At 39.8% G+C, this 15,145-nt stretch overlaps 1 protein-coding gene across 20 annotated transcripts; it reads left to right on the top strand.

Moving 5' to 3' along the window:
- Nucleotides 1-524: 524 nt before the first annotated feature.
- LOC107852499 (1,4-dihydroxy-2-naphthoyl-CoA synthase, peroxisomal) lies at nt 525-13,751 on the top strand. 20 transcript variants are annotated; one of them, XR_007057064.1, is made up of 13 exons: nt 703-1,053; nt 2,103-2,209; nt 2,360-2,398; nt 2,506-2,604; nt 2,951-2,998; nt 3,156-3,250; nt 6,784-6,843; nt 6,982-7,098; nt 7,187-7,407; nt 11,889-12,040; nt 12,252-12,306; nt 12,411-12,482; nt 13,504-13,751. XR_007057064.1 is itself a non-coding variant. In XM_047414773.1 (6 exons), the coding sequence occupies exons 2-6, from the start codon at nt 2,219-2,221 to the stop codon at nt 7,265-7,267; spliced, it is 279 nt and encodes a 92-aa protein (XP_047270729.1). In that variant the 5' UTR covers nt 529-1,053; nt 2,103-2,218; the 3' UTR covers nt 7,268-7,294. The 20 variants fall into 20 exon arrangements, 1 of the variants encoding a protein (XP_047270729.1); XR_007057063.1 differs by lacking the exon at nt 6,784-6,843 and having other exon boundaries at nt 712-1,053; XR_007057072.1 differs by lacking the exons at nt 3,156-3,250; nt 6,784-6,843 and having other exon boundaries at nt 701-1,053; nt 12,225-12,306; nt 12,395-12,482.
- The last annotated feature ends 1,394 nt before the right edge of the window (nt 13,752-15,145 follow it).

The following is a 15,145-nucleotide window of genomic DNA, read 5'->3' on the forward strand; positions in this document are numbered from 1 at the left end:
TTTTAATCATCAAAACGTGTGTTTAAGTATGGAAGTATCTGCCCGTTAGATTTAGACAAATTGTAGTTTTTTTAAATTTTACTTTTAAGTCTATATCTATTTTGAGTATGATAAAACAATTGGTTTGAAGTCACCGTAGTTTAGTATTCAGGGTCTGTATAAATTTTAATATATTTTCCTCATCCTATTCTTCATTTAATATCTTTATGTAAAAGATCTCTTCAACAAATAATACTTTTTTTTATAACTGTAATCGTCGTTCCGTTTATGTATTCTCTCTGAATAATTGTACAAGTTGGCATGTGCAATCAAATTATTACTCTAAAATAGATCTTAGCTAACTTTTGTAAATATAGATAGCCTGAATTAATTTGTTTAGTGTTGTCCGTTCATGTGTTCTCTCTAAACAATTGCACAAGTTGGCATGTGCAATCAAACTATTACTCTAAAATAGATCTTAGCTAACTTTTGTAAATATAGATAGTCTGAATTAATTTCAGTATCAGAAATTGAACCTATGGCAATGGACTTTTTGGTGACGATTGTAAAAGTTTTGCAATAGATGGTCTATTGCAATGATTCTAATCGTTACAAAAAAAAAAATTATTCTAGTAGTTCTATAACCGTTGTTGTTGATGGATAACCGTTGCAATTGAGTGTCTTATAGCAATGATTATTTGAACCGTTGCCATAAAGTCACCTACGAAAACAGTTTATTGAAAAAAAAGAAGCTATTGCATGATTTTCATTTTTTCCCATCCTATTTTTTCACAAAATCCTCCAAAAATTTAAAAAATATATAACAAAAATTTAAAAAATCTATGACAAAAATATTTCACTGAGTCAACAAACACCAACTCAATCTCAGTCGACAAACACCAGTACTGTGAGCCGACTTGACTGCCGACTACCGACTACCGCTCCGACTCTCGCTCCGACCACCACTCCGAATACCGCTCCGATTTACAATAAACCAATATATTGCTTCCTAGTAGTAAGTTGATTCATAATAGATTTAGCAGAGCAGATAGATCTAGTAGCTGAATCCTAATAGTAAGTTGAATCCCTTCCTAGTATTCCTAAATCTATTGCACAACGGTCGATTCACATTTCATAGTGTCGTTCGTTCCGGAAAGACTGTAAATTGAAGCATTTCGTCAATGCGTGTTTGATGGTTTGTGGGTCTCAGCTTCCCTTTTCGATTTTTATGTTGAAGTTCTTGATAAAAAGATGATATTTTGAGCTTCTTTAAGGAAATGGCTGTTGGTGATTTGTGAATGCCAACTTCCCTTTTTGATTTTTCAATTGAGTTCTTGCACAATAGGTAAAATTTTGATCTATTTTCGTATCCGTTCTTATGGGTGTTTGATTGTTTCTGAGTTTTCAATATTTATGTGCTATTAGCTGTGTTTCATGTGGTTCGATTATAGTATTATTTTGTTTTTGTACTGACTTGCTATTACTTGTTGTTCTTGTTACTATCTGTTATTTATTATACTTCCATTGAAATTCTTCAGAACGATGAGATTTTTGAACAATCATGCCATGTTCTATACTTTTCTTAGACTAGCAACTATTCACTTCCAGCCACCATGCATTAATACTTGGCGAAGGAAATGAATGACTGAATTTTAATGTATGGCCTTGTGTATTTATGTTGAACCAGCTTGTAGTTGAGGTCCTAGTGGATCCTGTTCCATTCAAGAGTATCTCTAAGAAATGAGATGTTGTAGGAGAATAAAGTAGTTAATAGAATTTATTGTCAACTAAAACTGAGCCATTGTGATGATGAATTTTGCTTCTTTTTTTAAATGCATCTTGCCTAGTTGCTCTTTTGATGTGTTTCATTATTCTTCTGCTTGAATCATCTACTGGTAGGTCATGCGCTAGTGAAAAAATCTTGGCTGGTTTTTCAGAGTCTTTGACCGGGTGGGAACTCAAGTTTGATTTGTTTTATGGTTTATTTCATTTGAATAAATAAACCAGACGACCTCATATACCTTATGATCACTTTGTAGATATCTATTTATAGTGTGTTAACTTCAGTATATTGTATCATTTACCGTGCCACATGCATTGTTCTCAAGAATGACTTGATGCAGGGTACAAAGACATTCTGTAGCGGTGGTGATCAGGCATTGAGACGTAAGGATGGTTATGCTGATTTTGAAAGCTTTGGTCGCCTCAATGTTTTAGATTTACAGCTAGAGTAATCTACATGTTCTTTGAAGTAATTTAAAATAATTTTAGCCTTCAAATTGGTAGCTGTTTGAAACTGATATAAGTTTTGATGTGTCTAGTTCTTAGGCTTCAGTTGGTGCTCTTTCAATTTACCGTATTCTTCTTCTTTTCTACATAGGTGCAAATTCGCCGTCTACCAAAACCAGTAATTGCAATGGTAAGGTTCTCTTTCTTCCTTTTGTTAATTGCTTTAAGTATGTGTCTATATATATCACCTAATTCAATTATCTTTGAAATATTGCTTTTGCTTTTCTTGCAACTAAGGTTGCAGGTTATGCTGTTGGGGGTGGACACATTTTGCATATAATTTGGGATCTAACAATTGCAGCAGACAATGCTATATTTGGTCAGACAGGCCCAAAGGTGATTTTATCAGTGAAATCTTTTTACATGTGTACTTGAGAATGCATATATTAGTAAAATCAGTAAATAAGCATATATTAGAGTGCCAGTAAATGAGCATATATTCAATTGCCTATAGAGAATGTATTCAACTACTGTTGGAACAAAGCGATGCTTTTTGTTGACCGAATATCTCACCTTATTTACAAATCTATTATTATTCTTATTCTATAGCCTTCTTAACTTTATTACTATTCTTGTTTCTTTGTGGTATACTCTGAACCATTTTCTGCACAAATAATCTACATAAAGTTAAATTTGATTCCATACAAGGATTCATGAAATCTGATTCTTTTGCAAATTGCAGGTAGGAAGTTTTGATGCCGGTTATGCAAGTTCAATTATGTCCCATTTGGTGAGATTCTTACATTGGTTCTTTTTGTTAAAGATACAATTTATGGATGACTGATTGGTAGTTCTCCTTCATGTTAATTGAACTTCTTGATCAAGCACTATTGTAAAAATTAATTATCTCCAATTATATTGGTTTAATCTTTTGCTCCATGAACAAGTTGGACCAAAAAAAGCTCGTGAAATATGGTTTTTGACAAGGTTCTACACAGCCTCCGAAGCAGAGAAAATGGGACTTGTGAATACTGTTGTTTCAGTGAGTCTATCAACTATCTCTACTTTCTTAACCATAAGAGCTACCGTTAGTGTAACAGCCATAGAGAAATAAGAGGAAAATTAAAAATTAGCATTCCAATTTCCTATAATTTCTGGTTTACAAGAATTCGAAGTCCTAAGAATCTAGTACCACAACATACTCATCAATTGGCTCAACATTGTATTGACAGAAAATCTGGATATAAAGTCTTATTTCCTTTTTATAGTTGAATAAGTTGGAGTCAGAAAAAATAAAGTGGTGCAGAGAGATCTTAAGAAATAGCCCTATGGAAATATGGGTGCCAAAATCAACTTTTGATATTTTAATCTGCTTTGGAGTAGTTGATTTGCTTCGTGATGGAGTTTGTTGGTGGATTTGAGTATGAAGTGATTAAACACAAACACATATGCTCATATACATATACATTGTGTGTTTGTGCGTGTGCGCGCTAGAGTTTTGTTGTAGATAAGCTCATCGCTTTCGCTATTTTTGTTTGTTGTTGAAATGAGTAGCTTCAAAATGGAGCTGTAAGCTACGAGTACAACAACAACAACAACAAACCCAGTGTATTCCCACTTAGTGGGGTCTGGGAGGGGTAAGATGTACGCAGTCCATACCTCTACCTCTGATGAAGTAGAAAGGCTGTTTCCGAAAGACCCCCGGCTCAAGTCACGAGATATCACACAAACACATAGTACAGCACAGAAGCAGATGACATAACATAGATACGGCACCCATAAGGAATATAAAACAGAGTAAAGCAGGAATGCAGGAATATACAGCGGAGGAAAGCACACATATTCGTAATAAACATGGAACACGGAACACGGAACATTGAATACGGAATCATAACAGGAATACACCCCCACCAATTTATTCCCTACACTAGCGACCCGAACTGGCCCTAATCCTCTGCCGTAATTCGCATCTTCCATACCTTCCTATCTAGGGTCATGTCCTCGGTGAGCTGTAACTGTTCCATGTCCCGCCTAATCACCTCACCCCAGTACTTCTTCGGTCTACCAATCAGTAGGTAACTTCTCATTAAAACCAATCACAAAGGAAGTTTACACAATCCAGGTCTTAAAAACGGCCTTTACTTCTCGTTGAAAAGCTCTCTTAGTCTCTTTCTCTCTAACCACATGTATGAAAACATGCATTGTAAAACTGATATATTTTGATGAGAAATATATTTAAAAATAGGACCTGATTACCCCACTATCATTTCCGGGATTTATCGAAACCTTTCATAGCAAAAAAGGAATAATTATATTTTTTGGCAGCTTTGAGCCATCAATTTGTTGCCGTTTGCAGTACAGTAAAACATGACTAGCATTTGCCTCCCCTTTGATATGGCAAAGACAGCAATCACAAAGATTGCCGACTTCTATGTGGTATGTCAGAGCTGAATTGGGAAAATGATTTAGGGATACGTGTACACGTATGATGAAGCCAGCTAATAAATGAAGGGTCACACAGGTTGTGATTGTACAGGCGCAGAATTAAAAGGGTAAGTCATGATTTACGGCTAAGGATTAGCATCACCTAACTATATACCTAATAGACTAGAGTTGGAAAGTTATGCGAATTCTGATAAAAATCCTAACCACCAAACACCTTCTCTCTAGTCTCGACTTTCTATCTCTATCTCTTCTTAACTTCTTCTTCCTAATTCTTTCAGGGAAATTACAGAGGACCTCAGGCTTGTTATGGAGTATTAAGCTTAGAATTACCCTCTTCAATTCATCATTCAATGTAGTTACATTGTATCGAATGCACAATAAATAAAATCCCATTTCTGTCCTATTCCTTGATATCAATTTACATACATTGGAAGTATAGCACAATTGGTATCAGAGCATAATCCCGGCCTTACAGGATAACAATTATGGAGACAAGATCTAAATTGATAAGGATAACATGAAGAAACTCGAATCGCAATTGCAGAATCACATGGCTAAAACAGGCAAGAAATCTGAAGCCACTGATCCAAGTATTGATGAGATCTAGGAAGAAAACTTGACATGATGAAGGAAAATCTTCTGCTGGTGCAGAATGGCATCTTGGGTAGTTGTTATTGTCCATTGCAAGGTCCCACATAGGTACAACAAAGTGCTAACGTAGGGTATTTATAGCCCCTAGGCTCTCCCACCTAAATAGCTAGCTTTTGGAGTGTGGTTCTACCTGTTGTAACAGTGGTATTAGAGCCAGCCACCGCTCTTCGTGCCTTGGATGGTAATTCCAGTATGGCAGTGCTTGTCGGGGCTAGTAATGTATAGCGCAAGTCCATCGAGGATGGCAGAAGCATAGTGTGGTGGTTTGTTATGGTCCATTACAAAGTCCCATATAGGTAGTACAAAGTGTTGATGTGGGGTATTTATAGCTCCGGGCTCTCCCGCCTTAACAGCTAGCTTTTGGGGTATGGTTCTCCAAGTGTTATATAACACTATGACATGTCCTTGCCTTTTTAAAGAAAAAATCACCCAGAAAACAGGAGGACAATGGCGCACAACAAATTAAGGAGAATAATAGATTGGCTTCTCTAACTTTCTCCAATTAAATACCAAGCTTTTGTTTGCGGCAAGGTTGGAACCCATAACATGTCCCTAATCACATATCACGTGTTGCGCTCTTACACTTTGAAACTGCATTATTTTGGGAAAATATCATATATTTCTAAAAGCTGCTTCCACTATCATTTCCGGCCTTTACCTAAACCCTCCCTAGCAAACAAGTTTACTTTTTTTTGGCATCAACTGCTGGCACACCCCAAATCAAAAGGCATATACCAACAGTCTGTTGCCCATTGCAACGTGAGAAAGCAATTTAGCATTTTTCTTCCTCTTAACAGAAAAAATGCCAATGTCACAGATTTCCTTCCTTTTAAGATTATCTCCTTTCTGCTTCATACACTTAAATTTAGATAGTGTACTTTCTGGATTCTCATCTAACTAATCATATCTGGTAACGAAGGAGATCGGCTCCCTTTAGTTCCCCGAACCATCTATTACAAAGAAAAACTTTTTAGAAAGTCTTTGTACATGTTCATAGCTTGAGTCAGATTAATCTCAGTGAGAGCAAGAGAAACAATAAGCACGTAAAAGGATACGACATTTCAAACTAGTTGGTTTGTATTTATGGATTCTTTGCTTCCAATGTGGTTCTATTCTTTTGATGATGTCAATTTGGTTCTATACTTATCTAATTTTGCATGGATTCCAAGAGTTTTTAAGTCCTTTGAGATAAATTCTCTTCTTGCCACAGGTTCATGAATGGACCAGTAAGTAAAAGCAGTACACGCCGAGCTTGACAGCATTGGTTTATGACCCAAGTGGGGGCAATAAAGTGATGGGACAAATAAAAATTGTTTGTTAAAAAAAAAAAAAGTTAAAGCAGTGCATATTAGTTAGATGAGATTCAGCTCTGAAGATACGAGAAGAAAGTGGATATTAGAAGACGACAAACAAAAAGAAAACTAGCATTAAACTCGCTGACCTTATAAAAATGTAGAACCTACGGATTGCCATGCGTAGGTACTAAGAAGCAGCTATCGAGAGGAGAGAAACAACTTCTCGAATGGTATGCAGAGAAAGGTAATAATTTTTCATGTATGTGTTAGAAGGCAATAATTTGCAGACATATGGTCAAGAGTGACTTCTATCAACGCTACATATGGTGGTGTATCTGGTTGAAGACACATTTCTTATGAATCATATGATCTCGTCTTGCAGGCATAACGTTGATCCTGAGTACCTACATAGTAAAAGCAGATCGTACTTCAAAGACTTGTTAGTGTAGCCAGGGAATATTTTAAATATCAAAAACTTGTTATTGCAACTAGATCCACTGTGAGTCTCTTGGAAATTTGGTTGTGTTGTATATATTTACTTTTCGGTATTTGTCATTACATGAACTTCTTTTTTTGTGTCTGTTCAGGTTTTGATGTTGTCAGATTTTGATGTACAAGGTGCCGATTCCAAGAACATCTTCTACTTGAGAGAAATCAATGACCACTGATAAGATTGTGGAAGCATTAAAAGCTAACAAAAATGCAAAGGTCGTAGTTGTTGGAGGAGGGTACATCGGTCTCGAGCTTACTGCTGTACTGAGACTGAACAATATTGAAGTCGATATGGTTTATCCAGAACCGTGGTGCAGTAAGTAAATTGCTTCTAGTTCTCACACTGTATGCATAACATGCAATATTGAACTGTTTCATGTTAGTCCTTTTGCTTTTCGCAGTGCCTCAGCCTTTTACCGAGGGCATAGTTGCATTCTATGAAAGTTAACAACAACAACAACAACAAACCCAGTGTATTCCCACCTAGTGGGGTCTGGGGGGTAAGATGTACGCAGTCCATACCTCTACCTCTAAAGAAGTAGAAAGGCCGTTTCCGATAGACCCCCGGCTCAAGTCACGAGATACCACACAAACTCATAGTAAAGCACAAAACTAGATTACATAACATAAATACGGCACCCATAAGTATTAGAAAACAGAGAAAAGCACACAGATTCGTAATAAAACATGGAACACGGAATCATAACAAGAATAAAACCCCCACCAAGTAATTCCCTACACTAGCGACCCAAACCGGCCCTAGTCTTCTGCCCTAAATCGCGTCCTCCAGACCTTCCTATCTAGGGTCATGTCCTCGGTGAGCTGTAACTGCTCCATGTCCCGCCTAATCACCTCACCCCAGTACTTCTTCGGCCTACCCCTACCCCGCCTAAAACCATCCAACGCTAGCCTTTCACACCTACGAACCGGGGCATTCATGCCCCTCCTCTTCACGTGTCCGAACCATCTCAATTGGGCTTCCCGCATCTTGCACTCCACTGGAGTCACACCAACCTTCTCCCGGATAGTCTCATTCCGAACTCTATCTCCTCTAGTCAGCTCACACATCCAGCGCAACATCCGCATTTCTGCCACCTTCATTTTTTGGATGTGGGAGTTCTTAACTGGCCAACACTCCGCTCCATACAACATGGCCGGACGGACTACCACCCTGTAGAATTTGCCTTTCAGCTTGGGCGGCACCTTCTTATCACACAACACCCCCGACGCGAGCTTCCACTTCATCCATCCTGCCCCAATACGGTGCGAGATATCCTCGTCAATCTCACCATTACTCTGGATCACGGACCCGAGATACTTGAAACTATCCCTCTTACATACCTCCTGTGATTCCAGCTTCACTACTACCTCATTCTCCCGCCTCACGTCATTAAACTTGCATTCCACATACTCTGTCTTGCTTCTGCTCACCCTAAACCCTTTAGACTCAAGAGTTTGCCTCCACACCTCTAATTTGACATTCACACCCCCTCGAGTCTCATCTATCAGAACTACATCGTCTGCAAAAAGCATACACCAAGGCACCTCCCCTTGAATACGCCGCGTCAACACATCCATCACCAACACAAACAAAAAGGGACTAAGAGTAGATCCCTGATGCAATCCTGTCAAGACAGTGAAATGCTCTGAGTCTCCTCCCGCCGTCCTTACCTGAGTTTTCGCTCCATCATACATATCCTTAATTGCTCTGATATATGCCAGCGGTACTCCACTCACCTCCAAGCATCTCCAAAGCACCTCCCTGGGGACTTTGTCGTAAGCCTTCTCCAGGTCGATAAACACCATGTGCAGGTCCTTCTTCCTTTCCCTATACTGTTCCACCAACCTCCGCACCACCGCACCAGGTGAATTGCCTCCGTCGTCGAGCGGCTAGGCATAAATCCAAACTGGTTTTCCGAAATAGACACTATCCGTCTCAGCCTCACCTCGACCACTCTCTCCCAAATCTTCATAGAGTGACTCAATAACTTAATCCCCCTATAGTTATTGCAACTCTGGATGTCACCCTTATTCTTATAGAGAGGGATCATGGTACTCCACCTCCAAGCCTCGGGCATCTTTGCCGTCTTGAAGATTTCATTAAACAATCCAGTCAACCACCTTACACCAGCCTCTCCAACGAACTTCCAAAACTCCACCGGTATCTCGTCCGGCCCCGTCGCCCTACCCCTTCGCATCCTGCGAACAGCCTCTCTAACCTCTTCTACCTTAAAACATCTACAATAGCTAAAATCCCGACACTCCTCTGAGTGCTCCAGTTCCCCTAACAATAGCTCTATCCCCTTCGTCATTCAAGAGCCTATGAAAGTACGACTGCCATCTATTCTTAATATGGCCGTCCTCCACCAACACTCTACCGTCCTCCCCCTTAATGCACCTCACCTGATCGAGGTCACGACCCTTCCTCTCCCTAGCCTTAGCGAGTCTAAACAACTTTTTCTCCCCTCCTTTCCCCTGTAACCCTGCATACAAGCTCTCAAAAGCGGCCGTCTTAGCAGCCGTGATTGCTGACTTAGCCTCCTTCCTAGCTAGCTTGTACTCTTTCCTGTTTACCCGCTTCTCTTCTTCGTCCTTACTCTCAACCAATTTAGCATACGCCCCTTTCTTGGTCCCCACTTTCTTCTCCACCTCTTCATTCCACCACCAATCCCCCCGATGATGCCCGGCCCGGCCCCTAGAAACACCCAACACCTCACTTGCATTCTCCCTGATGCACCTAGCCGCCCTATCCCACATACTATCCACGTCCCCCCTACACTCCCACACCCCCATTCCCGCCAACTTCTCCCCTATCTCCCACGCATTCACTGGCGTCAAGCCGCCCCACTTAATTCTAGGTCTACACTCCTTACTCCTCCTCTTTCTATTCTTCTTTATACCCAAATCCATAACCAAGAGCCTATGCTGGGTCGAAAGATTCTCACTCGGGATGACCTTACAGTCCTTACACAACGCCCTATCCCCTTTCCTAAGCAACAAAAAGTCAATCTAGGTCCTGGCTATCGCGCTTCGAAAGGTGATTAGGTGATCGTCCTTCTTCGGGAAGCCCGAGTTCACCACCACTAGCCCAAAGGACCTCGCAAACTCCAATAGAGCAACCCCCTCTTCATTTCTCTCCCCAAAACCAAAACCACCATGCACATCACCAAAGTCTCCCGGTAATGCCCCGATGTGCCCGTTGAAATCTCCTGCTACAACAATCTTCTCCGAGCTAGGCATGCCTCTCACCACTTCCTCCAAAGCCTCCCAAAACCGCATCTTCTCCTCCCCCTCCGATCCCACTTGCGGCGCATAGGCACTACACACGTTCAGGGTAAACCCCCGAATGACCAACATAATAGTCATCAACCTATCGTTGATCCTCTTCACCTCTACTACCTGACCTCTAAGCTCTTCATCTACTACGATGCCAACTCCATTCCTACGCCTCTCGCTCCCAGAGTGCCACAGCTTGTAACCATCCACCTCCCTAGCCTTAGACCCTACCCACTTGGTCTCTTGAACACACGCAATATTGATCCTCCTCTTCCTAAGAATCTTCACAAGCTCTATGGACTTACCCTGAAGGGTTCCTATATTCCAAGACCCAACCCTCAGCCTACCATCACTATCCACACGCCCTCCACTACCCCTCCCGCGGCCAAACCTTGGCCTTCCTCCCACTCCCGCCCCTTCCTCATCCCCCGCCCCCACCACGGCCCCACGCCCCAACCCCCTCGGACATGACCCTATCCAACCATTACCGCCCACAGCCACAACTACACGAAAGTATAAGAAAATATAAAGATATAAACGATGGTAGTAGCAAAGTAGCAGCAAGAAATACAAGGCTCACACAAATTCAAAGGAATAATCCAGGAACAAAACTAAACTCAACTAGAGAGCAAACACCACTGGACTCAACACCCACAGCCCCAAAAACAGATTCCCAAGCCGATAACCCAATCCAAAGCAGTGCAAGAAACGACCACAGCAACAACAGACAACAGACAATATCAACAAATCCAACGCAAGTCAAGGTACAGGGGCTACTACTAGCATAATACGAAGAATGAAATAACAAAGGTTAGAAGTCACCGGGTTACGCTTGTAAACCAAGCCGGAAACCAAAGCCCAGCGTTGACCGGGTTCCGGGGGATTCAGGTGCTGAGATGGAGTTGCGGCTGCTGGAGACCGAGGGAACTGGTCGTCGTTTGGGTGCTGCGGCTGCTGGCGACCGAGCGGCGGCTGGAGACCGAGCTTCGGCTGTTGGAGACTGAGCGGCGGCTGGCTGGAGACCGAGGTGGGGGGAGGGGGGGCTGTTGTATCCCGCCGGCCCCGGGGGGGGGGGGGGGGGGAAGGGGGGGGGGGGGGAGCGGATTGGAACTGGAGGTCGGTGACGGAGGGCAGCGGGGGTTGGCGCTGGGGACCGGAGGTCGGGTCGGTGACGGGGACCGGGACGAGAGAGAGAGAGAGAGAGCCGTTAGTGGAGAGAGGGGGTTGGCGCCGGAGGTCGGGTCGGGTCGGGTCGGCGCCGAAGGTCGGCGACGGGGGCCGGGGACCGGGACGAGAGAGAGAGAGAGAGCCGTTGATGTCCTAAATAAGCAAAAGGAAAGAAATCTTGCATTCTATGAAAGTTATTATAAGAAAAAAGGAATCAATATGATCAAGGGTACAACGACTATTGGGTTCGATACCCATCCAAATGGAGAGGTTTTTCTAAAGGCTGCACCATTTTGAGAAATCTCATTGGTCTTTAGCGTATTACTTCACCGCATACTTGTTTTCATTTTGCAGGCGAAGTCTGTCAAACTTAAAGACGATAGAGTTTTGAAAGCTGCCATAGTAGTCGTAGGAGTCGGAGCAATACCACTCACCGATCTATTCGAAGGGCAAGTTGAAACTGAGAAAAGAGGAATTAAGATGTGTGCTCACTTCTCACTGTTTAGGTACTCGTTATTTTAATAAGTTCAGAATTGCATGAAGTAATCACACATGAGAAATTGTATCAAATTGTCAAAAACTGGAAATCCTTGAACTGTCAATAAGCTGTGTGTTCCCATCAGAGTTATAAGTTGTCTGTTACTTATTTCTATCAGAATGACAGCGCTTTGTGTTATGTTCCATTTGAAGTTACTGAATTTCAATACTTATGACCAGTGGTGCCTACAAGTTATCTGATCAAATATGCTTGTGACTTCTTTCAATCATGCTCGTAAGTGTCCTTGGATCTTTCTGAACTTAAAAGATGATAATTGTTATTGGTAGTAAATGATGTCTTCTTTTCTTCTGAATTTTTGAAGTAAACGGTGTTTGCAGATTTGGTTTTCTCGAATAAGCTGGTGTTGTATGATCTTAAAAAGCAGGCCATTGGTTGAACTGAGTACAACTGTAAGTTGTACTACTTTGATACCTAGATTATGTTTTGATGCCTGAACTAGATGTCGTGCCTTTCGAGTTTGGTTTAGTAATCTCTATCCATTTTTGAGTTGTATATATTTGAGATTGTAATCTATAGTAAACACTACTTCAAACTAGAGTTTAGTTCAAAGGGTTATTTTTTCATATAAAATCTTACACCACCTTCACTTATTCAACATTATTTGTTCTCACACTGGTAAAAATGTAGTTAAAAGTTTTGTAGGTTTAGCAAACCATTGAAAAAAATAGAAGTTAAAGAAGTAATAAAGTGCTGAGTTTTGTAGGTTTAGCACACCATTGAAAAAAATAGAAGTTAAAGAAGTAACAACATAATGCTGTTCAAAGTTATAGCCATTGACAGCAAAAAAACAGCCATGGGTATGTTGTTGAAGAGGAACTGTAGTAGTATTTTTTTTGGGGGGCTATTCTATTTGTATGTAGTAGAGCAGAGGCCCTGCTTTTGGGATTATATTGAGTATGGTATTGTTGTTGTTGTATGTAGTAGAATAATATGCATTTGAGTGCATTTGCTGCTATAAGATGATTCTTTTTTCATGAACATTTGGGATTTTGGAATTTTAGTTTTTGAGGGTCTTTCTGCCGTATTTGATTTTTCATGATTGCTCTGAAATGTTGCATTTGAGTTGAGAATTCTATCCAGAAGTCTGTCCAGTATGAAGATTCACATTGACGATTCGCATTACCTTTCTGCTCAAATGAATCTTTTGAATGGATACCTAAAGCAAAACCATTGTCCAAGTTATATGAAACTCTGCTACTAGATGAGGACCCCCAATTTTGTCCAGAAGACTGTCCAGTATGACTCTGGTTATTAGATTGGGTATTACGAGTATAACTATCAGTTTTACAAGCTACAACTAACAAGACCAATTTGGTCGTATTGCATTGGGTATATTGTTATTGATTATGTTTTTTTGGGGTATATCCTACAAAATGAACTTATTTTATATTTTATTTTCTGAACTTACAGATCAGAGTTGAACAATCAAGAATCAAGAAGGGTGTTCAAGAAATCACCACAAAGTTAAGAGCTTTTTTTCAGATGGATCACTAGCAGCTTTACGAACAAATCGATACTAGAACAAAGGAAGAAGAAGAAGAATACAGGCTATGTAAATGACAGATTGTTTTGTGATGTGTGTATATATTTATAATTGTATATTATAATTTATTATATATGTAAAAACTAATTTACAATAGGGGTGACTTTCATCTAAATCGTCAATTGATATTTGAAGTATTTACAAAAATAGATGAAAAAGATCGTTGCAATAGCTATATAAAGCCGTTGCAATAGCTAGCAAAAAACTGTTGCAACAGATCGAAAGGCCGTTACAATAGGTATCAAAAAAGTTGCAATAGATCATGAGAAAAACGTTGCAAAATACGAAGAGGCGTTGCAATAGGGTCAACTGCAACGGTTGTCAACTGTTGGTATAGAACAATAAAATTGTTGCAATAGGTTACCACAGCGCTTCACAATCGTTGCAATAGGGTCAGCTGCAATGGTTTGCAACCGTTGCTATAGATAAGTGGACCCGACCCAACGGAATATGTTCGAAACCGTTGTCATAGCTAGGTCTATGGCAACGGTTAGAGTAATCGTCGCATATTTCGTTGCCATAGATCTATGCAACGCTTACATGTGGTATGCCTTCCCAACCGTTGCATTAGATCTATTGCAATGATTTTCTTATTTATAGCGACTGTTTTTGTACTATTGCCATATGGGTATTTTGTGGTAGTGAATTTGACTGTTTTTGTACTGTTGCCATATGGGTATTTTGTGGTAGTGAATTTGTTTAGTGTCGTACAATTGTTGTATGGTAGCTCCTCACCGGTGATTATGATTCATGTGATCTTAGTAGCTTGTGTCAAACTTTGCATATAAATATTAAGAAATTTATTAATTATCGAATCATCAACCCAATTATTCTAGTAATATTAATTCAGAATCGTTAGATCATTCATATAGTCCTAATTCTTAATCCACTTCTTGGAGTTGGAATCACATGCATGAAATTGCTCTGAAAAAGATAAGAGCTTCATCACAAGTGTAGTTTGTTGAATACTTATGTGAGGCTTCATGTATTTTATATTTGTATATCTGGATATTAGGTAATTAAAAAAATGATAAATACACTTACATCAGGATATTAGGTACTTAAAAAAAATACACTTATATCTGAATATTAGATTATAATAAAATAATAATAAATATACTTATATGTGGATATTAGGTAGTTAAAAAAATAATAAATACACTTAAATCTGGATAATAGGTAATTAAAAATAATAATAAATACACTTATATCTGGATGTTAGATAATTAAAAATAATACTAAGTACACTTATATCTAAATATTTGGTACATAAAAATAATAAATAAACTTAAATGAAACAATAAATTAATCTAGTACATAATTACTTATCAAATTCAAAGCATCCTTATCTTACCATATATTGGCGCCATATGCATGCTTCCGACCGAAGTTACCGTTTTACAACCTTAAAAAGTTTTTAAAAACCTTAAAACCCTATCAATCACCTAACCAGTATAAATTAATTAGTTAAGTTGCCGCGGTTCACTAATAGCCGATCGCCGGAGAAAT

The sequence above is a fragment of the Capsicum annuum genome, chromosome 6 (genome assembly GCF_002878395.1).
Source record: "Capsicum annuum cultivar UCD-10X-F1 chromosome 6, UCD10Xv1.1, whole genome shotgun sequence".
NCBI classification, from domain to species: Eukaryota; Viridiplantae; Streptophyta; class Magnoliopsida; order Solanales; family Solanaceae; genus Capsicum; species Capsicum annuum.

Bases quoted from the DNA above. Each gene is read 5' to 3' on its own strand.
- LOC107852499 (XM_047414773.1), top strand. The intron at 2,399-2,505 runs GTAAGGTTCTCT...CTTGCAACTAAG, and splicing joins CAAAACCAGTAATTGCAATG to GTTGCAGGTTATGCTGTTGG. The intron at 2,605-2,950 runs GTGATTTTATCA...TGCAAATTGCAG, and splicing joins TTGGTCAGACAGGCCCAAAG to GTAGGAAGTTTTGATGCCGG.